Raw genomic sequence first — 26,124 nt, forward strand, 5'->3', positions numbered from 1 at the left:
CAAAACAACATGGAGAATTCACATGAACAAATGAACATTATACGACCAAAATGTTACTTTTTATACCTTTCATCACGTTAATAAGAGACTTATACAGGACATGTTAGGCAGGACACGTTAATAAGAGATTGGGGGAGGTGATGGTCTAATGGTTAAGGTGTTGGGCTTGAGACCAGAAGATCCTGGGTTCAAATCCCCGTAGTGAGCGCCTTGTATAGCAGCACCCTGACATCGGGGTGAATGTGAGGCATAATTGTAAAGCACTTTGAGCGTCTGATGCAGATGGAAAAGCGCTATATAAATGCAATCCATTTACCATTTACTGTATGCATGAGACCCTGAAACTTGCTAAAATAAATATTCCAAATATTCTGTGTCTGCTACGTTTAACCTGCGTGAATCTTCATGAACCGAATGTCAGACATCTTATATATATATATATATTATTCTGGAACAAAGAGGACAAACAGTGTTGTAAAGGACAATAAGCAGGACGTTAAAGAGCAAACTTCACTTTCCACCAGGAAGACATGTACAGGTAGCGATCGCAGCTCACAGCAACTCCCATTGAATATAACGGAGAAACAACCTGAGCCTCTCGCATTTTTACATAAAACAAACACAATAGCAACGTCTAAAAATCCAGAGTTTTAGGCACAATATGCACATAATATATTTATGTTGCAATGTTAATGCTGTTGTCCGTGTGCAGCGGTTAAAGTGCAGCGTGATCAGAGCGTCTCAGTGCAGTTCTCAGTGTTACTGACATTGACGAACTCTGAAATTTTGTGAGATTTGAAACCTCAATAGAGCGAATTGTCCATTTTCAAAAATTAAAAGCCACAAATCACAAATCCAACTAGTAATCAAATGCAAAATCAAGTGGCACAAATCCCATTCCCATTTGCACCTTCACACATTGTAATACATGGGGTTATGAATTTGTTATTTATTCAATCATATGATTTTGGAGGGCAATGTAGTTTATCATCAGTCCTCCATATACGGTTAGCAGCCTGAGGCTTCATTAACCCTCAAGCGACCAAGTTATTTTAGTGACTAATATGACTGAGTGGGGTTATTTATGACCCCATTGTCTTTATATTGGAATATTTCTATATAAGTGATTGTTTTAGGGTTCATTTATTTCAGAATCCGTCTCAGTGCTTATGCATCTGTAAATCTTGCTATTCTGGGTCTGTTGGTTGTGCTTCCTTGCAAAACAGTAAAATAAAATGACGAGAGTTGGCAAATTACAATACCATCTGAAGCTATAATGTTGAAAACCTCATAGATCTCCTCGGGGGGGTCATGAGTCCATGAGTTCATGGGTCATGAGTCTTAGAGGTCTCCTAGATGGGAGACCTCTAAGAAAGATCTGGTGCTGTGTTTGTCTCTCTGGATAAAAACGGTGTTGTGTCAGCACGAGTATTTAGTGTAAAACTTCTGCCAAATTAGTGGAGTTCAAGGTGATGAGTGGCAGTTTCTCACTCCATGGCGATGTAAAACTCACTTGACTGTAGACAGTGGCACTGGTGCACCAGGAGAGTCCAGTTCATGTTAAGTCCGTACCTGGGCAGTTTCTGGTTTGATCCTGAACATCCAAACCAATTCCAGACCTTATGGCTCCCAAGAGATACTCCTGACTTGTGTAAATTTGTGATCCTTTTGTGCAGATATACACTGTGGTCCTTGGACTTTCCCATTTTATTGTGTATTTGACCTAGTGAGTGTATCAAACTAACCTTTTAATGTTGGCACAGAGACTCTAAAGCTCTCAACAATCACTAATAGGAAGTTAAAAGGCATTTTTCAGCATTACTGAATGAATAATTGAAGTGGGCGTACGTCTATGTTTAACCTTGTGTTGATTAATTTAAAACTTGTGCACCAAATTCTTCCTTGTAAAGATGTACAGTAGTGTTCAGAATAATAGTAGTGCTATGTGACTAAAAAGATTAATCCAGGTTTTGAGTATATTTCTTATTGTTACATGGGAAACAAGGTACCAGTAGATTCATTAGATTCTCACAAATCCAACAAGACCAAGCATTCATGATATTCACACTCTTAAGGCTATGAAATTGGGCTATTAGTAAAAAAAAGTAGAAAAGGGGGTGTTCACAATAATAGTAGTGTGGCATTCAGTCACTGACTTTGTCAATTTTGTGGAACAAACAGGTGTGAATCAGGTGTCCCCTATTTAAGGATGAAGCCAGCACCTGTTGAACATGCTTTTCTCTTTAACAGCCTGAGGAAAATGGGACGTTCAAGACATTGTTCAGAAGAACAGCGTAGTTTGATTATAAAGTTGATTGGAGAGGGGAAAACTTATATGCAGGTGCAAAAAATTATAGGCTGTTCATCTACAATGATCTGCAAAGCTTTAAAATGGACAAAAACAAAAAAAAAAAAAAAACACGCGTGGAAGAAAACGGAAAACAACCATCAAAATGGATAGAAGAATAACCAGAATGGCAAAGGCTCACCCACTGATCAGCTCCAGGATGATCAAAGACAGTCTGGAGTTACCTGTAAGTGCTGTGACAGTTAGAAGATGCCTGTGTGAAGCTAATTTATTTGCAAGAATCCCCCACAAAGTCCCTCTGTTAAATAAAAGACGTGCAGAAGACGTTACAATTTGTCAAAGAACACATCAACTGGCCTAAAGAGAAATGGAGGAATATTTTTGGACTGATGAGAGTAAAATTGTTGTTTTTGGGTCCATGGGCCGCAGACAGTTTGTGAGACGACCCCCAAACTCTGAATTCAAGCCACAAGGTACAAGATACAAGATAATTTATTGATCATATGCAGGTTAACACAGAGTCAACAGTGCAATGAAATGCTTAGGATGAGAAGGACTGTTCAAACTCGCAGGAAGTACTAATAGCATGCAATATAAATACTGAAAATATAAGCATATGCAAAAAAAATAAAAATAAAATAAATAAAATAAAAATAAAAATAATAATAATAATAGTCAGCAGTAGTCAGGTTGTAGTATTCACAGGTTGTAGTATTGTTCATATTGCACATAGTATTATTGCACATGACATATTGCACAGTTGTGTAGCAAGTTATTGCACAGGTAATAATAAATAGTAAAAACTGAGATGAGTTATGAAAGGTAAGGTGGTGACATACAAGATACAGTCACACTGATAACAGCAATAGACATACAGTGTTAAGGAAGTGGCTTAGTGCAGTGTTATTATCATAGTTCTGTGTTATTTAGAGTTCAGTAGTCTGACAGCCTGTGGATAGTAACTGTTCCTGAGTCTTTTGGTACGGGCTGGCAGACTCCTATACCTCCTGCCAGAGGGTAAGAGAGCACCGACTGTGGTAAATGTCCTGGATGGTGGGAAGACTGCTGCCAGTGAGGTCCTCAGCCGTGCACACCACCCTCTGCAGTGCTTTCTGACTCTGGCTGGTGCAGCTCCCTTAGCACACTGTGAGGCAGCCCGTCAGCACACTCTCGATGATGCACCTGTAGAAGTTCGTGAGGATGGTGGTGTTCATGCCAAACTTCTTCAGCCTTCTCAGGAAGTAGAGTCTCTGCCATGCTTTCTTAACCACAGTGTCTGCATGTAAGGTCCAGGATAAGTCCTCGGTGATGTGGACGCCGAGGACCTTGAAGCTGCTGACCTGCTCCACCTCAGTGTTGTTGATGTGGATGGGGGAGTGCTGACCTCCACGCTGTCTCCTGAAGTCCACTATCATCTCCTTCGTTTTGCTGATGTTCAGAGAGAGGTTATTCTCCTGGCACCAGCTGGTCAGTGATTTCCCCCTCATCTCTGTAGGCACTCTCGTCGTCGTCAGTGATGAGGCCCAAGATGGTGGTGTCATCAGCAAACTTGAGGATCACGTTAGAGCAGTGCTTGGCTGTACAGTCATACGTGAAGAGGGAGTAGAGAAGTGGACTGAGAACACAGCCCTGAGGATCACCTGTGCTAAGGACAAGTGTGGAGGAAAGGTGTCTGCCGATTCTCACCGCCTGTGGTCTGTTAGTGAGGAAGTCCAAGATCCAGCAGCATATGGACTTCTCCAAGCCTAGGGCAGTGAGCTTGGTGACCAGTTTGGAGGGGTGACACTGTTCACAGCGAAGACAGTGAAGCATGGTGGTGCAAGCATCATGATATGGGCATGTTTCTCCTACAATGGTGTTGGGCCTATATATCGCATACCAGGTATCATGGATCAGTTTGAATATGTCAAAATACTTGAAGAGGTCATGTTGCCTTATGCTGAAGAGGACATGCCCTTGAAATGGATGTTTCAACAAGACAATGACCCCAAGTACACTAGTAAATAAACAAAATCTTGGTTCCAAACCAACAAAATTAATGCCTCGCAGATGTGAAGAAATCATGAAAAACTGTGGTTATACAACTAAATACTAGTTTAGTGATTTACAGGATTGCTAAAAAAAGCAGTTTGAACATAATAGTTTTGAGTTTGTAGCGTCAACAGCAGATGCTACTATTATTGTGAACACCCCCTTTTCTACTTTTTTTTTACTAATAGCCCAATTTCATAGCCTTAAGAGTGTGCATATCATGAATGCTTGGTCTTGCTGGATTTGTGAGAATCTACTGATTCTACTGGTACCTTGTTTCCCATGTAACAATAAGAAATATACTCAAAACCTGGATTAATCTTTTTAGTCACATAGCACTACTTTGATTCTGAACACTACTGTATTTTGTGCATTCTTTTGGCCATAGATAAAGCACCGTTCAAAGAAATCACTAAAAACCCCAAATTGCCACAACATTCATGTCAGTTGAGTGTAAGACAACTTCTCACCCAACTAGAAACACTAAAAGAAGACATTCATGATGATGTACAACAAAATGATGGAGCATCAAAAAAGGTGAAACTCCTGGGTGCTCAGAAAATTCGTACCTCTGTAGTGCGAATGGCCAACTGCTTGAGATGATGAATGAAGAACATGAGAGGGAGAGAAAGACTGGATAATGTGGATGGAGTGAATCAGGATGTGCAAAGGATTAGCAAGGGTGAAGTCAGGACGGATATGAAGAGGATGAAGAGTGGGGAAAATGGAACCTGTCATTTACAGCCGGTTCTGTTCCTGCATATTTTAAATCTGCAGTGATTCAACCAATTTTTAAGAAACCCAACCAAGATATGGATTCACAGCAAATTACAGTGCATCCAGGAAGTATTCACAGTATTTCACTTTTCCCACATTTTGTTATGTTACAACTTTATTCCAAAATAAAGTAAATTCGATTTTTTCCTCAACATTCTACACACAATACCCCATAATGACAATATGACTAAAGCTTTGTTTTTGTTTTTTTGATTTTTGCAAATTTATTAAAAATAATATCAATAAAAAAATAAGAAATCACATGTACGTAAGTATTCACAGCCTTTGCCATGTAGCTCAAAATTGAGCTCAGGTAAATCCTGTTTCCACTGATCATTTTTGAGATGTTTCTTCAGCTTAACTGGAGTCCACCTGGGGTAAAGTCAGTTGAGTGGACATGATTTGGAAAGACACACACCTGTCTACATAAAAGGTCCCACAGTTGACGGTGCATGTCAGAGCACAGACCAAGCATGAAGTCAAAGGAATTGTCTATAGATCTCTGAGACAGGATTGTCTTGAGGCACAAATCTGGGGAAGGGTACAGAAACATTTCTGCTGCTTTGAAGGTCCAAATGAGCATAGTGGCCTCCATCATCTGTAAATGGAAGAAGTTTGGATCCACCAGGACTCTTCCTAAATTTTGCTGAGTAAAATATATTCTGCCAGGATAATATTTGGTCCCAGTCCAAATAGAGTTACATACACTCTATTATAGAGTGAAAGACGACCAGAGCAAGAATTTTAGCTGGGGAAACTTCTGCGATTAGAAGCGAAACGTCCTCGTTCAAGCAACCCAGTCCAGTTGAAGATTCAAACTTCTCTACAACCTTCCAGAAGGACAACCATCTCTGCAGCAATCCACCAATCACATGGCAGTCCACCTGGAGTTTGCCAAAAGGCACCTGAAGGAATCTCAGACCATGAGAAACAAAATTCTCTGGTCTCATGAGACAAAGATTGAACTCTTTGGTGTGAATCTCAGGTATCATATTTGGAGGAAACCACGCACCATCCTTCAGTGAAGCATGGTGGTGGCAGGATCATACTGTGGGGATATTTTTCAGCAGCAGGAACTGGGAGACTAGTCAGGATTGAGGGAAAGATGAATGCAGCAATGTACAGAGACATCCTGGATGAAAACCTGCTCCAGAGTGCCCTCGACCTCAAACTGGGGCAACAGTTCATCTTTCAGCAGGACAATGACCCTAAGCACATTTCTGTCATATAACGTCACATTTCCACTGGGAACATAAAAGTGATGTATTCAGCAGAACAATTTTCCTGATTTCAAGACATATATGAGCGCTGGAGGAGCCAGAATTGAGCTGGATTCTACAAAGTCTGAATAAGTCTGAATTATGAGCCCTCGTCCTTTGGATTCATACAGATACATCAGGGCATGATACATAAAGAGACATGTGATAAGGTATACATATGCACCTTTGTCTATTAGAACCCATAATTTCATAACAGAATCTGCAGTAGCTTTTATCTTAGTGGAGTTATGGTCAATTTGTGAATCCTTTGACTCGCTAGCAGACTCCATTAATCCTCTGTTTGTCCTGCTAATTGGAGGGTAAATTGGCATGGTGTCACATAATGAGGCCAACCAAAGCAGAACTATATTTGACTGCATGGTTTGTACCTGTGCTGTTTAGGATGAGCCATGCCCGTGGGAAGGCGGAGGCAGCTGAAGGAGTGGCACAGAAGGCCATGGAAGAGTGTCGACTAGCCCGGATTGCTGCCAAGGAGCTCTCACCATCATTTCACATCTATGGTAATGGTGAGTGGACAAAGCAGAAGTTTGTCAAAAAAAAATTCACAGCCCTGAATTCTCCTTTTATCATTTGAGCCCTGTGATACCAGGTAATGCAATCTTTAATTCAATGAGAACATGATGCAAATAAAACCGCCACATCTGTGAAGTCTAGCTGAGGGTGGTTTATGGCTCTGGCTGCAAAATATTCCTAATCTTTATTTACACTGCAAACTGACAGAGGAGGGCAGAGGTTACAGCTGTGACCATAACTGAGTAATGGCTTCCTCTTGGTTGACAACCATTTAGTCCTCTGTGATTGACTGCTCTGTTAATGCTGGATGATGACATGTGATGTGTACAACTTCTTATTTTGTTCCTTTGTTGTGATCCTGAGGTTCTGTTGGACCTTGTGGATTATACTGCGTTCGTCCCTGAATGTTAACTTCTTCCTGAACAAAGTCTGTCTGGTGGTTTCATTTTTCTCACCATAGATTATGTAGCTGCTTGTAGCACATTTTGCAGATGCTCACAGGAATGTCATAAGTGAGCTTCATGATAATAATCACTGTGGAGACTAGTTCACAAGTTGTTATTGGGGAGACTACATTCACAGAACAAAGGCAATCAAGAACAATTTCTACATAAGTCATGAGTTTATTGGTTTGGAAACGATGTGGGAAAGATATGGAAGTTTGACTGAAAAGAGCATGAAGGATACAGTGCTGGAGTAGTAACCTAACCAAGATCTTCAAGGGACACATCCTTGGTGGAAATGCAATCCCTGGAAACCAATAGAGAGGTGAATGTTCATTAGACAAGGACAGAATTTTTGGCTCTTTAACCTTCAAAACTAGGTATAGTGCAGCAGATAACTGAAACTATCCTTCAAACATTAATGCAAGCACCAAAAAAAAATAAAAAATAAAATAAAATAAAATAAAAATAAAAAAAATAAAAATAAAAATAGACTTGCCACTTGAATTTTCAATAGGCAGCCAGGTAAGGGTCAGTTGAAGAATTACACAGGGGTCAAAATTTTAAAATGCTCCAACTATACCACATTATTTGTCTGAACATAAAGATTCCAAAAAGGTATAGTTTGGACTATCTATGACTAAATGTTATGGAGTTATACATATAGTCTTACATATACACCCCTTGAAGGACTCAGATTGGCTGACCAGTTACTTCTTGCTGTCCCCAAGTCAAGACTGAAACACCGGGGTGACCGAGCTTTGCTGTGGTGGCCCCCAAACTATAGAATGAGTTGCCTTTGGATGTTAGGCTGGCTCCTTCACTAGAGGTTTTTAAGGTTCACTTAAAAACAAATCTTTTCTCTAAGGCATTTCAAAATTGTTTATGTTCTTGTCAGTGTTAGCCATGTTGGTCCCTTTTTTTTTTTTTTTTTTTTTTACTATTTTTTGTTTTATCTGTGTTGTATTTTATTAATGTCTTATTTGGAAAACACTATGTCAGCTTTCTTGTTCTTTTAAAGTGCTCTATAAATAAAGTTGGAAGGGATCGGATTATGGAGTCAAAACAGCAAGAATGGTGATAAAGGTCAATTTCAGTTTGTACAGGGGTCAAAAGTTAAAGTTGCTCCAATTTTGGCAAAACAGTGCTGTAAATTATTGGTTGAACTAACAGGATTGGAATAGTTTTGACTGTGCTGAATGTCTCCAAAGTAAAGGTCAATCAATGTTGACATCCATTGGATTCTATGACATGTGACATGTTACCCTGTAATGTGATAACTAAGCATGACAGTTGGTGCTAACTATTCCTTTTTAAAACCCTATTAACTCAATCAATAATTTGCATCAACCTTTACCAAAATTGAAACTTTGACCCATGTGTAATTCTTCAATTGGCTCCTACCTGCCTGCCTATTGAAAATTCAAGTGGCCAGTCCATTTTTTTCAAAAGTGTAATGTCTAAGGAGTATTGGTGCCGAATTTGGTGCTTGCATCACCATTTGAATGATTCCTCTTTAAATATTCTGTTATCTGCTGCACTAACAAATCCCTTCAATCATTGAAAATTGACCTAGACCATTAAGACAACTGCTCCTAATTTGGTAAAGCTGTGTTATTTCTTTGAAAAGTTATTGGGAATATACTGTTACAGATATTTTTTGACCTTATGAACGTCAAATTAGGTTAAGGTCAGTCAGATTCAGTTAAGGTAGGTCAGTCATCATTGAAGGGATACATGTTTGCTGCAAGTTTGATGAATCTGTCTGAAGTCCTTGGAAAGTTATTGAGAGTACAGTCTTCATCACACAGTTACTAGTTTGTCCTTCAATATTTGTCAAGGGTCACTCATCATAAAACTTTAGCTAGACCTTCAAAGGAGAAATCATCGAAGAAATAATCATTAGACATAGTACGCCTTTTCACCGGTGTAACTCATGGTTTCGACTCTCAATAGATGATGTCTTTGTAGGTTGGCCATTAATGGCCACAGAGCTTGTTAATAAACTCAAAGTTCAGTGAGAAAATTGATAACTAGTGTTGTGTAACTGACAAGTCAGGATGAGTTATGTTAGATTCACCCAGCGTGGAGTTCAGGATTTATTCCTCATACATATTAGGCGTGTGCATCTCATCACTGGCAACAATTCAATATACATCTCGATACACTGCCAGCGATATGATACATATAGCGATACAGGACGATACTGATGATTACGATGCAGTACGATTCACCCCTATTACCGATTCGATGTGATTTGATATGTATTTGATGGCGATTAAATTCCTCAAGAATGCGTATACGATGCGATTTGGTCCAATATGATGCGATTCAACATGATGCAAAGAATTATACCAAAAATTTAAATAGAAAATAAGAAGCTGCAATTCAGTATGGTACTATGGTGTTCTTCTTCTTCTGATTCTGCTAGAGGCAGAAGAGTTGTTTTACCTCCTTATAAGCAACAAATTTACCAGATTCAACATTAAGGAACAGGAGTCAGTGCCCTCAGATTTGGTACCAATTTCATCACACTGTCAGAACGTAAACAGTAAACAGTAAGAAAACATTACTCTGTCAGTGAATGACTTAAAGTGAGTCACTCATTGACAGAGTACCCGCATTAGCAAAAGTAATCGTTGATACTTCTTACCAGTTTTCCGATGTCGCACACTGAACGTCCGCCCCTAAAACTTGGTCTGCCCTGCCTCCACAGCACATGCGTCATTTTGGTGCTCAGCCGGTGGTCTGAGACAGAGTCTCTTCACCCAAAGCGATCAAATTGATTAATGGGATTATTACCATCAGAGGACAAGGTAAAACCTCTTAAATCATTCTAAAGTCAGTTTTAAGCAGAAATGAGGCAATACTCTGTGACACTTTTAAATGACCGACGCGCAGTAAACGCATCAGCTAGCAGCTCATGTAGCCAAGGCACCCTGATCGCGTCCTCTGTCTCTTATGATGAAATAATGCTGAATATATGTGGAAGTGATTGTTGTACAAAAGCTTCAGATATCTGTCGATGAGAAAGATGATGACTGGAGTGCAGTTTGAAGCAGAAATGAGTTATTAATCCGTGAACCGCGGCTGATGACGCATGCGCAGTGAAGGCAGGGCGGACCAATTTTTAGGGGGGACACCGGACTTCGGTTTACAATCTGCGACCATGTTGATACCGTTTAGCAGCATTACATTCCTTACAAACGACCTGCATCTTGTCAAGTTTCCCATTTAAAAAAAAAAAAAGCCAAAGTACAGTGGTCCCTCGCTATAACGCAGTTCACCTTTCGCAGCCTCGCAGTTTCGCGGATTTTTTAGTCCAATTTTGCATGCTTTTTTTTTATTTTTTTTTTTACAGCGCATTGTGTTCTGCGTCCTCATCAAGCAGGCCGGTCACGGCACCGCAAAGGGAGAGTACGCGCATTGTGTTCTGCCTGTTTGTTTATAAGAATCTTCTCGCCCAGAAGAAAAAAACAGCGCCAACAACTACCCATAAGTCTGTTCATCACTCGGAAAAAGACACCTGCACCGAGGTGTAACTCAGTGGGAAAAGGCGCGTCAGTGGCGCGGAGCCAGGACGAAGAGGCGCGATCAGAGGAACAGTGAAATACTGGTCAGTCACTATTAATAATTTCTTATGTGTCCAACCTCGTAGGTTGACCGTTAAACTTAAATTTGTTAGTTCTAAAAGCCATCATAATTATTTATAGGAAAAGGTTCTATTTTTATTTCTCAAACAAATGTTTGGGCCTGAAAACAGGTTGGTCTTATTTTTCTACTAAGGTTGGAACTTTGAGAGTGTTTACACACGAGAGAAAAGTGAGAAAATGTTAATGCCTGTTTGAGAAAAGTGTATAAGTGTGTAGTGAGGGGGTTTTAAACAGCCTTAAAACATCTATAAATAATTGTAAAAATAACGCTGTCTACTTCGCGGGATTTCGCCTATTGCGGGCTATTTTAAAACGTAACTCCCGCGATAACGAGGACCACTGTATCCCCAAACGCCTGATGTAAATGTTTTAGGTGTGTCAAAAATCTCTTCTGACTGCTTTGCAGCTGTTCTTGTTGGCGGTAGAAATGTGCTTTCTGTCTTCTGTCCATGTTCAAAACAAAACGCGAGCAGTGATGGTCCATTCAATGTGCCTCGGAAAAAATCATTGCAAGCATGCAGCGAGCAATGCATCACGATTTCACCCATCAACTGAATCGATGCACACTGAATGAATCAATGCGCTCCGCATCAGGTACATTTGTATCTAGATAACCGTTTTGTATCGATTAATCTCCACAAGCCTAATATATATGATGCAATACCAGTCAAAAAGACTCCAAATGTATCAACATTTTAATCTGAAGCCTTAATTGAAATTGACTGGCCACCCCAAGGCCTTATTAGACCAGTAAGGGGGGAATCCATGGACAAGAGGAATGGCCTCAGCACAGTATCACACTACACTGACTATATGATATTAGTTGTTCCCGTTCTTTGTAGTTTTCAGTCTTAATTTCAATTGTTATTTTTCTAAATTTTGATTAAGAACTTTATGTTAAAATGTTGATACATTTGGAGTCTTCTGACTGGTACTGCAAGTTAAATCAAATATGTTAAATCACAGTAATATCTGACTTATTAATAAAATGCATGTTAAAGTTGATATTAAATGACAAAGTACAAATGAGACTTTGACAATTCAAATCAAATTAAATGTCTTCACTTCTTAATCCTCTCTGACCAACAGTGACTTCCTGCACACCATCCTGTTTTGTGTCTGCAATGTGCAACACACACACACACACACACACACACACACACACACACACACACACACACACACACACACACACACACACACACACACACACACACACACACACACACAGTCCAACAGACCTGCTGTGGCTTGGTGTCAGATCACTTCATAGGCGCTATTCTCCAACTGTTTTCACAGGGCTTGAATGTCAACGGGCCAAGCACCAGGATGCCAAGGACAAAGATCACGAGGTCATCTCCACAGGAACAGACAGTCCGGAGCTGTGCACTCCCGACACCACACCGCCTGTAATAACACCTGATCTCAGCCCCGTGCTGAGTGTACCCGTCTCACCCCCACACAGCCCGCCCAAGCACAGCAATCGTCTACGGAACGCTTGCTTCATGCGCCAAAGTGCCGTGGAAGATCAAGGCGGGGCCGAGATCCAGGTGCTGGTGGAGGGGCGGGGAACTGATTTGCCAAGGGGTGGTCCTAATAATTGGACTGAGGATCTGTATCCAGACCGAGGAGCCAGTAGCCGCTCGACCACGCCCTCCCTTCTGGAGGAACAGGAGGGCCAAATTAATGGCCACGAGCAAACCCCTTTGTCCAATCACAAACCACGAGAAAAGTCTTTGTCCAATCACAAGCCCCGTGAGCACTCTTCTGCCTACAGAGTGTGGGAGCATTCCCTGTCCAAACAAAAGCCCTCCAAACACTTCTCTTCAAATCACAAGTCAAGAGAGTACTCATCGTCCAATCACAAAACATGGGATCACTCTTCCACCAATCACAAGGCCTGCGAGCATGCTTCCAACTACAAGCCACAGGTACACATTTTATCCAATCACAAAGCCTTGGAATATAATATGTCCAATCACAAGACTTCTGAGCATGCTTCTTCCAGTCACAAGCCCCAAGATTATATCTCCTCTAATCATCATGCAAAGGAACACGTCTCTTCCAGTTACAACCCTCGAGAGCATGTCTACTCCAACCACTACCCAAGCAGCACAACCACTCCAACCACAAGCTTATTGAGCATGCTTTAGTTGACCAAAGGCTCGACGGCCTCACCGGGGGCTGGACTGCTGAGAGTACCCTTAGGTGGAGCCCTGCTCACTCACGCCTCACAGAGCACGACGAGGAGAAGATGAATGACTATACAGTCGACATGAGACTCCAGTGTCCAGACTTGCAGATGTCTCGGGGTTTGGGCCAGGAGTCCCCAGCCCCGAAAAATAACAGGCTGCGATCCCGAGGCCTTCGACCAGTAAGGGAGGGATCCATGGACTCTGTACAGATGCTGGAAAACCTGAATGTGGGGGCAGAGATAGAGGAATGGCCCCTGCACAGGGATCTCACACTGTCTCCGCCCCTTACCTCTCAGCCCATCATACTGGAGCAGGAAGGAGAACATCTCACCCTCAAATCAAACTCAGTGAGTCTTTCTATGTGCATTTAACTGACAGATGAAAACAAACAAACAATATGGCAGCACTTCATAACAATATACAAATAATAGTCATATATTAATAATTAATATATAAATATAAATAAGCAAATCCACATGTCCATACAAAACATCCAGTCTGTAGTGAGAGATAATTACAGTATGATATGAATTTGCCAGCGATTACACAGTTTATGAATAAAGCTACATGTACGTGTGTGTGTGTGTGTGTGTGTGTGTGTGTGTGTGTGTGTGTGTGTGTGTGTGTGTGTGTGTGTGTGTGTGTGTGTGTGTGTGTGTGTGTGATCTGAATATTTGTGTCAGTAAAAAAAGAATAAAACAGAAAATGGTGATCTGATTGAAAATGCACCATTCTTTATCACGGGGTATTGTGGAATAACTGTTCATCATTAATCAACTTTCAAGAAACTAGTCAATTATATGAAACTAAAAGGATTCCTATTATTAGAAGTGACTCAGACAAAATTAAACAGAACATTTAGAATATTTGAAACCCAGTACTCCACCTCCTGAGCACAGTTTATTTAAAGTTGAACTCACAGCAAATGCAATATTTTATTCAGCTTGTGTACTTACTGAAACGTTGTACAAATAGTGGGAAGTTTATTGGTGTAAGCAAAAACGGATTTTATCTAACGTCTCCTCAGTGTTGTCAAGTTAAACTCCGTCGCAAGGAATACTGACAGCATGCGTTTCACAGTAAAAGTACTTGCTGGGATGCTGGCATTAAACGTTTTATTGTGAAATGGTGCAAGCAACATGAAGTATCTGATGTTGTTTAACTTTGCTACCAGTAACATCATCGAGCCTAGCCTGGAGTGGCTCAAAAGAGACAGGTACCGTGGGTCTTCTCCCCTACTGTGATTGGTTGAGAGCTCTGAGCTCTGATTGGTGCAGAATTTATGACATCAGGGGCCGCCATGTTTTTAGTTTTGGTCACGCTGTCTCACGTTCGTGGTGTTGCAAGGCATGCCCAGTGGAAATTCCCACCATATCAGGTTACAAAATGGCCACCGAACGCAAGCGTAATGTGCATCGCCTACGCCGGAAGCTGGCTACATCAAGCCACGCCATCTTGGAAGTACGAATGTTACAATGTTAATCAAAATAAAGGTTTCAAAATAAAGGTTTTGAAAATTAATTCCCAAAATTTTCATAATAAAGGATGCACATCTCCGTGCTATGCACAAGCAAAATCCGAAAGCTGAGGCCCATCTGACAAGTAGAGAGATGTGCGAGCCACATACACACATATAGACATTTCTTGCTTTATACATAGATGTACGTCAGAGATGACAGACACACAACAGGCTTCACAAAATTGACAAAAATCTCTCTCTCTCTCTCTCTCACACACATACACACACACACACAATCTTTGCAGAAAAGCATGTCGTACACTCGCAACTGCTCTGAGACAGCTTGCTTTTCAAACTAATTACATTAGTCTATAACCATGAAAAGTCATTAAGGTACAATTTTTAAAAACTCACATGTTCGATGCTTGATGATTGTATCAATCCTTGCGTGTTGTGTAACAATGCAATGGTTTGTTTGTAGCACTGATTTCCATTTTTCTGATTCCTGGTGGCTGCATGTTCTCCTTTGCCATTTAGAAAGAATCAATTCAAGAACTGGTCTAATTGCTTCTTCTCTCCTCTCCTCTCTTGTCTCCTAGGGCTCCAGCTCTATTCTGGTGGTTATGGTCATTTTACTCAACATTGGAGTAGCCATTCTTTTCATTCACTTCTTTATTTAAGCTTATACAGGTACGATCTACTAAGACTTATTGATAACTATGGTATATTATATTATTCCTGATACTGAGATGGACTTTCTGCCTGTTGCACTGGAACCCACAGCCCCACGTGACGGACACAAGTCAGCCTGTCTATCGTTGCTACTGGTCTTTTCGCCTCTGTTGAAGCCTGAGTTTCTACAAGCGAACCATTCCTTTTTGAAATGTTTATTTTGAGCTTGCAACCACAGACAAAGGTGATTAAGATAGTAAAGAGAGCAGCTTTAAGATGGCGTGGTGTAAAAGGACGCACATGCATGCACCTGTACTGTTATAAAGACTGGAGGTGGCACAGACAGTTCTGCCCATTTTTCCACTCTAGAAAAGAATATAACGACTCTTTGTGTCCCGTTACCATGACAACATGCTAGCCAAGAGCATGGCACACTCTCCATGCCAAACCCTACAGTCCCTTCTGCCCTCTGCCTCTTTCCCCCTTTTGAACCCATCCACCAATCTCTAAACCCTATTCGCACTATGCCGCTACAGAACTATGCTGCAAGAGTAGATCCATTTTAAAGGGCTCCGTCATTCTTCTTTTCTGTTTAACTACAAAAGAAACGTGCACAGCTATTGCATGAGGCTGTGTGGTGTTTTAAAATGCATTTTCTATCCCTTTAACATCACTGTTCCATCTTCATTTGTACACGCTCGATCTTGATGATCACGTCTCACAATTCTTTGCACCCGCTGGCAGAGATTTGGATTCGGTCGCACCTTCACATCCGACCAAATCCGACTTCACGAACTGAACGTGAACGTGGTGGCACGTCTTTACAGCTTGGACGTGTGAGTCTAATGTCAAAGATCTTCCAGAATTTATTGTACGTGAAGTGAAATTTTTACGTCGACTCTCCAACCTGACTTTCAACACACGTGCATTCTTGACGAGACACATTTGCACGCAGAAACACATTTAGCGCTGACTTACTGAGGAAGGTTCAGCCTTGCCCCTTTGTACAGCCTTGAGACTGTTATGTTAACCACTACTTCTAATATATATGTGTATGTGTCATTATTATTCTAGTTTGTTACTTTTTTGCAGTTTGCAAGACAGAGAGAATGCTGAGTGCCTCGTATTTATTCATTTTCCGTCTTAATTTATTAACCGCGCGACCTGAGATAAAACACCATACGTGGGCAGGTGAAGAGATTTGTTTAACCTTCATTATTAAGAAAAGGTGACCTTCCAAACTGCCCGCTCACCTCCCTTCATCCTGAAATGGCATGCACTGTTTGGTCTCTCTCTCTCCCAGTCACCTTTTGGACCAGTCAAAAAGGGAAATCGGGGTTTCTACAGTGTCGTTTCCAGACACGTTTGGGCCGGATGAGATTTTCTTCAGCATGTTGTTTAGCCTGCTCAATCTGGTGTCAGTTTGTGAGTTTCTCTCCCTCTTGTGTCTTTATCCAGCATCACAAGCTACGCGAGACATGGAGAACAGTGTAAAATAAATGCTAGCTTTTAACTCTCAGTGGATATTGAAACGTCCCGAGTTTATGAATGATAGACAAAAGAAACTCTCTGCTACTGTATGTTTTATACTTCGCACCCAGTGGCATCATCATGTGTGACATCATTGCATGCCCGAGCATGCTCTTTCTTACTCTTTGGTTTATGGGGTTGTTTCAAAGTTATTGTGGAGAAAATAATGAAATGTTTGACATGAACAAGCCTGGTGTGGTTATTCCTGGTGTCCTCCTGGCATCCGTCCATCTGCGGGAGACGATGGGGTAGCGTCCAATTTGTTTTGTTTTTTTTGTTCGTTTGTTTTTTTTATACACTTTTTCAATTCAACTTCAATTTATTTCATTTATATAGCGCCAAATCACAACAAAGTTGCCTCAAGGCGCTTCACACAAGTAAGTAACCTTACCAACCCCTAGAGCAAGCACAGTGGCAGTGAACAACTCCCTCTAATGATTTGAGGAAGAAACCTCAAGCAGACCAGACTCAAAAGGGTGACCCTCTGCTTGGACCATGCTACCAACACAGTTGACAATACAAATATACAGGAAAATTGTTGTCTTTTCTTTCTATCTGCACCTGCGCGAATGACTTATCAGTCCAATGTGCGATTGACCATCTCTGCTGCATTTGTTGCACGTGTACTGTGATGCCTGCTGAGGCTGCCGCTGTCGCTCCTTTCTCCTAGCTCATTGCTCGGCACAGGCCTTGGTTCCTCTCCTGCTCAGCCCCTCTGTTCTGACAGTAAGGCGCCAGCTGCACGGTCCTCTGCCCACTGCTCCCACGTGTTGACATTGATGCTGCAGATTTTCAAGTTCTTCTTGCAGGCATTCTTGAAGCGCAGGTGTGGTCGACCAACCAAAAGAGTGCCCTGTGCCAGCTCACCATACAGTAGATCTTTAGGAATGTGGCCCAGATCCATTCTCCTGACGTGGCCAAGCTAATGAAGGCACCTTTCGCCAAGAACGGTGAACATGCTGCTCTTGTTGGCATGTTCCAAGACCTCTATGTTGGGCACCTTATCCTGCCATCCATTGTCCCAAATTTGTCTAAGGCACCTCAAATAATAATAACAATAATAATACATTTGATTTGTATAGTGCTTTTAAAGGGGAACAGAAAAAGCCCACGGATTATTTATAGCATGAGTAAACAAAAAATGCATTTTTGTGATAGTTCAAGAAACACTAAAGACCATAAAACATCTACAGAAAACGTTGTTTTAGTCGTGGTCTGAGAGGCTTTGACATTGACCAGCTGCCGCCATTTATGCAGGTCAGGCGGGTGACGTCACTGGTTGGGGGAAGATGAGCCTCGTTCTGAGATTCCCTGCCAGAGGCACCAATAATGAGATTATATATGACTACTAGAGTCTGCAGTCCCAATGCTGCCCACCAAACGCGAATGCCCCTTCTTGGACAGCGACATGACGCCTCCAAAATATTGATGCAGTTCCTGGATGTTAATGCATTTTCAGTGGGGATTCGCAACTGAACACACTCAGGAAAACACTCACAAAATACGCGTTAAAATGCCAGTCTGACCTGGATATCGAGCCAGTAAAAATAATTAACATTAAATCATGTCAGGAAATTATTAAACTCTGACACCCACACATTCTGAAATATTAGTGTTTAAAGTTGCACGGATCTGTGCTGTTAAAATGCGCTGCTGAACTGAACCGAGCTGCTGCTGTTTTCAGCATAGGGCAGCTCCTAAAACCATTATGAAGCATTTATATATATAATTACACAGTTATCCTTTATTGGCTGACTTTCATTCATGAAGTCAGTGGCGTGTGTGCACATCTCTGTGTGTGAGCACTGTGTGTAGTTTCGTGTATGACACAGGCACGGGCAGGAAACATACACCTGTTTATCAACCAAATGTCACAGACAGAGTGACAAGAATAACCAAAACCACTTACTTATGGAAGGAAGTATTGTCTCCCTTGTTCCTCCGTTTGTGGCTTTGCCAACATGCACAACTTTCCGGTATATTCCACCTGTTTCTTGAGGAGACTAGTAGAACTTCATTGAGCAAGCTCAGTAAACTGCGCTTGTCCCAGCAGAGGAGACCCCAACCAGTGACATCAACTGGAAGTGCCCTCTACTGAGTTCAATCAATGGAGATTTACATGTCAATTTAGTGGCAAATTTGATTCAAAAATATTATCTACACTACGCTCAAACATTCTGCAAGTGTATGAATAACACTTAATTTTTACCGAGGAATGCACAAACAAATTCTCAAAAAGCGTTTCTGTTCCCCTTGAGTCTTGAAGGTGGACAGATTGGTACAGTAACAAATCTGTTTGGGGAGAGAGTTCCAGAGGAAGGGAGCAGCTATGGAAAAGGCTCTGTCCTCCAGGTCCGGTGCTTGGTCCTGAGTGGCACATGACAGGAGGTTGGCATCAGAAGAGTGAAGGCAACGGGAAGGAGTATGGTAAGACAGGATGGAGCCTGGTTGTGGAGGGCTTTGCATGTGAGGAGAAGGATTTTGAAATGGATCCATAGGACACAAAGCCAATGAAGGTTCTAAGAATAGGAGTGATGTGTTTCACGGGAACAGGTGTAGGTGAGCAAACAACCAGCTGACTTTTGAATGTACTGGACTTTTGAAGATGTACCATGAAGATGCAATTACAGTGGTCTAACCTGGATGTAATAAAGGTGTGAATCAGGGTTTCTGCAGCAGAAAAGGAAAGTGATAGAGACGGGCAATGTTCTTGAGATGAAAAAACGCAGGTGCTAGTGATGCGATAATGTGCTGTTCAAAGACAGGTTGGTATCAAAGATGACTCCAAGGTTGCAGATGTGCGGGGAGGGAGACAGGGTGGAGTTATCAAAAAAAAAAAAAATTGTCCGAAATTGTGGATGGTGTGGGTGAGCTGATGATGATTATTCAGACTTGTCAAGTTGAGTTTGAGAAAGTTATTTCGCATCCAAGACTTGATCCCAGTGAGGCAGTTAGTGAGAATGGAGTGAGTTGAAGTGGTGACGGATTTGGTGGAAATGTAGAGCTGGACATCGTCAGCATAACAGTGAAAATGAAGACCATGCTGACGTATGATTTTACCGAGGGGAAGCATGTAAAGGATAAAAAGGGACAGGACCCAACAACAAGTCCTGGGGAACCCCTTGGGACAAAGGGTAATGTAGGAGGTGCAGTTATTGATGCTGATGAATTATTTCTGTTAGTGAGATAGGACCGTAGACAGCTAAAGAGCAGTGTAGGTAATGTCAAGGGTAGTTTCGAGGCGGGAAAGAAATAGTGTTGAATACTGCGGTGAGGTGAGGAAGACAAGAATGCTGAGTTTACCAGAGTCTGTGGAAAGGAGGAGGTCACTGGAGACTTTGAGAAGGGCTGTTTTTATACTGTGTTGGGACGGAAAACCAGATTGAAAGGGTTCAACAGATCACTGGAAATGAGGTGGGCTTTGAATGGGAGGCGACAACACATTCAAGAAGTTGTGATAAGAAGGGAAGATTGGAAAGGGGCTGGAGGTTTGTCATGATGTCAGGGTTGAATCCAGGTTTTTTGAGAATGGGGTCACAGCAGCCAATTTGAACATATGAGGGATGAGACCAGAGCTGAGGGAAGAGTAAATGATATCTGTGATCAGAGTGGAAATGGATTGGAAAACAGTCCTTAGCAAGAGTGGATATAATGGGGTCCAGAACACAGTTTGGAGCTTCTCATACCTGCCATGAGTTTGTGGAGCTTGTTGGGAGACACACCTGGAGAACTGAGACGGGCTGAGTGGTAAAGGGGGGAGAGGGGGGATGGGGGAATGAGAAGGGCAAGGAAGGTGCTGAGGTTACTGTAATGGTGTCAATTTTTTTGGAAAAAGGATAGGAAGGTATTAAGGTGCATTTACACATAACCAAGACGCGTTACGAATGTCATTTTTCTGTCATTCGTGACACATTCGTGACATTATTATGTGACTTAATGCATCTGAATAGGTTTCTTAATAGTGCGTGTTGATGCGTGATATTCGTGGAGCATGTTTTTGCCTGTCAAAAATCTTCCACAAATGTCACACACCACCCTCATTTCGTCTCACGTTGTGGAGGTCGCAACTGAGCGTATTGATCCGTCTTGATGAGTAGTGATGCTTAATAGAATGTGACAACGTTCGTAGTGGTTCCTGTGATGATTCTTGGAGCCCAAACTGTCAAGTTTTGACACGACTTGTAACGTGGCGTCACATTCACTGCACACACAACAAATCAGTTTTCTGTCACGTGCGCACAATTAAAACACGGCTCCAAATGTCGTTCCACAGTTCCTGCTGAAGCTCCTCAGGACGCTCCTGCAGGTGTTCCACCTGCTGTTGTAACCGATGAGCAGGAGAACGAGTCTGAGCCAGAGGAACCAGAGGAGACTCGCATGCAGCCAGACATCTCTGCACCTCCTCTAGTCCGGCGGAGGAAGAAGCACGCGCACAATTAAACCCTGCTGCACCGCATTCAGTTTGATTGCTGACACCAAGTCGGCTAAAAGTGGTAATTTCAGTGATCTTCAGCGCGCGTCCTGCAGGTGTTCCACCTGCTGCATGTTGCCTGATGTTTGGAAAAAACGAGCGAGACAAGAGCCGCATGAAGCCACACATCTGGCTCTGTTCTCCTCCTCCTCTCTGCACCACTCCATGGCACAGAGCCCAACTACGCATGCAGTCACAAAGTTCTTTGAAAAACTGGAGTGATCTGAATTCAGTGGATGAATATGGGTGTGGTGGAGACAATTCACCTCGTTCACAACGTGACAGAACTTAACGATGCGCGTTATGCGCAATAGCGCGCAACACTATTCTTGACCGTGCGTAATGGTTCCTGATAATTCTCCAGCAACATGGCCATTAATCGTAACGCGTGGTAACAGGTTGCCGCAAGTTCCTGAGGACACCTGACGCCTCTGCCCCGAATCATCACATTCGTGATCAGCGGCCAAGATGTGTACTTAGTGGCATTCGTGACTTGTCGTTATGTGTAAACGCAGCATTACAATTTGTCAACTGTGAAAGAAGCGGAAGGTGTTGTCACTGGTTTTGAGAAGTTTTTTATGGTGGAAAAAACAGGTTGTGGAGCCAGAGTGTACAGTTGTATGCAAGAGTTTGGGCACCTCTGATAATTTCATGATTTTCCTTTATAAATCATTGGTTGTCAGGATCTGCAATTTCAGTTAAATATATCATATAGCAGACGAACACACTGATATTTGAGAAGTGAAATGAAGTTATTAGTATTTACAGATAGTGTGCAATAATTATTTAAATAAAATTAGGCAGGTGCACAAATTTGGGCACCCTTGTCATTTTATTGATTTGATACATTATCACTAATTATTGGAACAAAAATTTGGTTTGGTAAGCTCACTGACCCTTGATCTCCTTACACAGGTGAATCCAGTCATGAGAAAGGGTATTTAAGGTGGCCATTTGCAAATGTTTCCCCTCCTTGCATCTCTTCTAATGAGTGGCAACATGGGAGCCTCTAAACAACTCTCAAATGACCTGAAAACAAAGATTGTTCAAGATCATGGTTTAGGGAAAGGACACAAAAAGCTATCTCAGAGATTTCAGCTGTCAGTTTCCACTGTGAGGAACATAGTGAGGAAATGGAAGACCACAGGCACAGTACTAGTTAAGGCCCAAAGTGGCAGGCCAAAAAAATCTCAGATAACCTGATGCAAAGGATGGCGAGAACAGTCATAGTCAATCCACAGAACTGCTCCAAAGACCTACAACATGATCTTGCTGCAGATAGTGTCTCTATGCATCGTTCAACTATACAGTGCACTTTGCACAAGCTACTGTAGATAAATAAATACTTTATTAATCCCAAAGGAAATTATGTGGTGGTCTGCTGCTCCCATTCACACAAATAAAACACACATATTAAAATTGCATATAAAAGTAACAATAAATAATACAGCACAATAAAATTCAAGTAAAAAAGTAGAAGGAGTTTAAGGCACTACATGGGACATTTACGGCATTTCCCGCCTATATCTCCTGCTCCTGGCTGAAGTGGCTGCATTATGCAGCCTGATAGCACGACGGACAAACAAGTTCTTCAGTCTTTCAGTGGACCACCTGACTGAGAGGAAACTGTTGCTCATGATGTTTCTCTGGTGAGAGAAGACCGACTTCAGTGGAAGGTTCTGATTGGACATGATACCCCTGATCTTGGAGAGCATCCTGTGCTCCACCACCTTCTCCACAGAGTCCAGACCCAGTCCAACCACAGAGCTGCCTTCTTAATGAGCTGTTTTCAGCCAGAGAATGTCCAGCACGAACAACTGTGGTCCTGTTGGTGAAATAGTCCGAAATCCAGTGTACAAGGTGAGGGTCCACAGCCATGATGTTAAGTTTACCCTGCAGGAGGCTGGGACGAATTGTATTAAAAGCACTGGAGAAGTAAAAAAAATAACATCCTCAGAATGCCCCCCCATCCAAGTACGTAAGTGCACAGTGTAAGAGATAGAGAACTGCATCCTCAACACCCACCTTCTCCTGGTAGGCGAATTGGAAGGGGTCCCTTCCCATCGTACCTGAGGTCGTACAAGCTGCAGGACCATTCACTCTAGTGTTTTCATCACGTGCGACGTGAGCACGACCAGCCTGTAGTCATTCAGCCCCTGAGGGCTACCCTTCTTTGGGACTGGAACAATGCAGGATGTTTACCACAGTGAGGGAACACTCCCCAACTGCAGGCTCAGGTTGAAAATGTGCTGTCGAGGGTCTCCCAATTCAGTAGCATAGACCCTCAGGAGCCGTGGACAGACCCAGTCTGGACCTGCTTCTTTCCTAAGATGGAGATGTGCAGCTCTTAAATACCTGGTCCGCACTGATGGAGGGAGGAGTCGAGATGGGAGTGGCAGTCACTTGTGTGTGTGTGTGAGAGAGAGAGGCACATGAAGGAGGAGCATGATGAAGATGGTTGCAAGGAGATGCTTGTAATGCAGAGGAAGCCTTTTCTGCGTACAATAACAGAGTCACTTGAGGTATGCGAAAACACATTTTGGACAAGCCAGCTTCATTTTGGAATAAGGTGCTGTGGACTGATGAAACTAAACTGAGTTATTTGAACATAACAAGGGTGGTATGCTTGATGAAAAATAACACAGCATTCCAAGAAAGACACCTGCTACCTACAGTAAAATTTGGAGGTGGTTCCATCATGCTGTGGGGCTCTGGGCCAGTGCAGGTACTGAGAACCTTGTTAAAGTTGAGGATCACTGGATTCCAGTCAATATCAGCAGATTCTTGAGAACAATGTCAAGAATCAGTGACAAGTTGAAGTTGCGCCGGTGCTGGATCTTTCAACAAGACAACGGCCCTAAACACTGCTCAAAATATAATTAGGCATTCATGCAGAGGAACAAGTACAATGTTCTGGAATGGTCATCTCAGTCCCCAGACCTGAATATTACTGAAAATCTGTGGTGTGATTTTAAGCAGGCTGTCCATGCTTGGAAACCAACAAAACCTGACTGAACTGGAGATATTTTGTAAAGAAGAATGGTCCAGAATACCTTCAACCAGAATCCAGACTCTCATTGGAAGCTATAGGAAGCGTTTATAGGCTGTTAATTCTGCAAATGGAGATCTACTAATATTGATTATTTTTTTTTTTCTGTTGGGGTGTCAAATTTATGCAGCAGTCTAATTTTGTTTAAAGAATTATTGCACACTTTCTGTAAATCCTATAAACTTCATTTCACTTCTCAAATATCACTGTGTTTGTCTGCTATATGATATATTTAACTGAATTACTGATCCAAACAACCAATGATTAAAAAGGAAAATCATGGAAATCATCAGGGGTGCGCAAACTTTTACATACCAACTGTATGATGTGTGAGTAGTAGGTGGAGCGAGTAGTGGACAGAGCATCTTTATACTGTTGGAGATAATCAGTATAAGCTTGAAGATGTTCTGTAAGGCCATTTTTCTTGAAAAGTCTTTCAAGCTGGCATTTATGTGTTTTCATTTGATGAAGTATGTGTATTTCTTACGGGGAGTGGGACATGGAATACTTAGAAGCAAATGCCAAACTTTGCAAGAATTCTGCCACCTTTAAAAGGGTTTATAAAGAATACTTATTACTGAACATGAAAAAGAAATCACTCGCACTTAACAGGATAGAGAAGGTTTGTCTTTTTTAAATCTGTACAATCATAAATGATTGTAGATATGGAATTATTTTCTTACTAAGGACCTGGTAACAAACTCAATTTTTTTTCATTTTTTCATTTTCCTCGTCTATTATTTGTACAACTATGAATGATTTTAACAACTTGTCAAGGGTTGCAGACCAAAATGGACAAATTTCTGTGCTTTCTAATATTCAGTTTGCTCAACAAACAATGCAATGTATATGTGTACGCAATCCATATAATCTGATTTGGAATGTACCTACTGTAAAAACAGTATGGAGGGGGTAGGCGTTTATAAGCTTTGCTTCAGCCTACTCCTTTGGGCATCATGTATATATCTACTTTACCAAATGTCTGCTTACAACATGTAAATCTGTTGATCAAATAAAAATGATGAACTGAACTGAACTGAAAGTTCAGGAGTATACCATGGTGCAGAGTGAGTGAACGTAAGAGTTTTAATTTTAATGGGAGCCAGCTGATCAAGACAAAAGGAAAGCATGTCATGTAGTAGTCAATAAAGATCAGAGGGACTGTTAGATAGGGGTAGGGGAAGTGAACATTACACGAGCAAGAGAAGCTGAAAGAGCAGAAGAAGAGACAGACTTTATGTTCCTGGATGATATTTTGTGTTTGTCCTTTGTAATGGGAGTAATTTTTTTCATTCAATTTCAATTTATTTTCATTTATATAGTGCCAAATCACAACAGAGTTGCCTCAAGGCGCTTCACACAAGTAAGATCTAACCTTACTAACCTCCAGAGCAGCAGTGGTAAGGAAAAACTCCCTCTGAGGAAGAAACCTCAAGCAGACCACACTCAAAGGGGTGACCCTCTGCTTGGGGCCATGTGGCCAACATAAATTACCAAACAATTCACAAAATGAATATACAGGAAATGCTGTTGGTGCACAGGACAGGAGGGTCTCCAGCACAGATACCACACCGGATGGAGCTGCACCTTAAACAGAATCAGGCATCAGAAAGACAAGAAATACAGTATAATTTGCCAGCATTAAACAACAACAAATCAGGAAGAACAACCCAAATTCCAATGAAGTTGGGGCGTTACGTGAAATGTAAATAAAAACAGAATACAATGATTTGCAAATCCTCT

General features: G+C 41.7%; 1 protein-coding gene and 1 long non-coding RNA gene across 2 annotated transcripts in view; both read left to right on the top strand.

Moving 5' to 3' along the window:
- The window catches only part of si:ch211-146m13.3 (junctophilin-3), a 52,677-nt gene extending 36,185 nt beyond the window's left edge, over positions 1 to 16,492 (top strand). Inside the window, 4 exon segments of the mRNA XM_034193891.1 lie at positions 6,778 to 6,902; positions 12,305 to 13,105; positions 13,108 to 13,547; positions 15,259 to 16,492. Of these exon segments, the coding sequence (XP_034049782.1) occupies positions 6,778 to 6,902; positions 12,305 to 13,105; positions 13,108 to 13,547; positions 15,259 to 15,339 (1,447 nt within the window). The 3' untranslated portion in view covers positions 15,340 to 16,492.
- LOC117530950 lies at positions 8,595 to 9,154 on the top strand. The gene is made up of 3 exons (XR_004566490.1): positions 8,595 to 8,605; positions 8,781 to 8,786; positions 9,072 to 9,154. It is a non-coding gene; the product is annotated as an uncharacterized LOC117530950 (long non-coding RNA).
- Positions 16,493 to 26,124: the final 9,632 nt, after the last annotated feature.

Source organism: Thalassophryne amazonica, chromosome 2 (genome assembly GCF_902500255.1).
Source record: "Thalassophryne amazonica chromosome 2, fThaAma1.1, whole genome shotgun sequence".
Classification (NCBI taxonomy): domain Eukaryota; kingdom Metazoa; phylum Chordata; class Actinopteri; order Batrachoidiformes; family Batrachoididae; genus Thalassophryne; species Thalassophryne amazonica.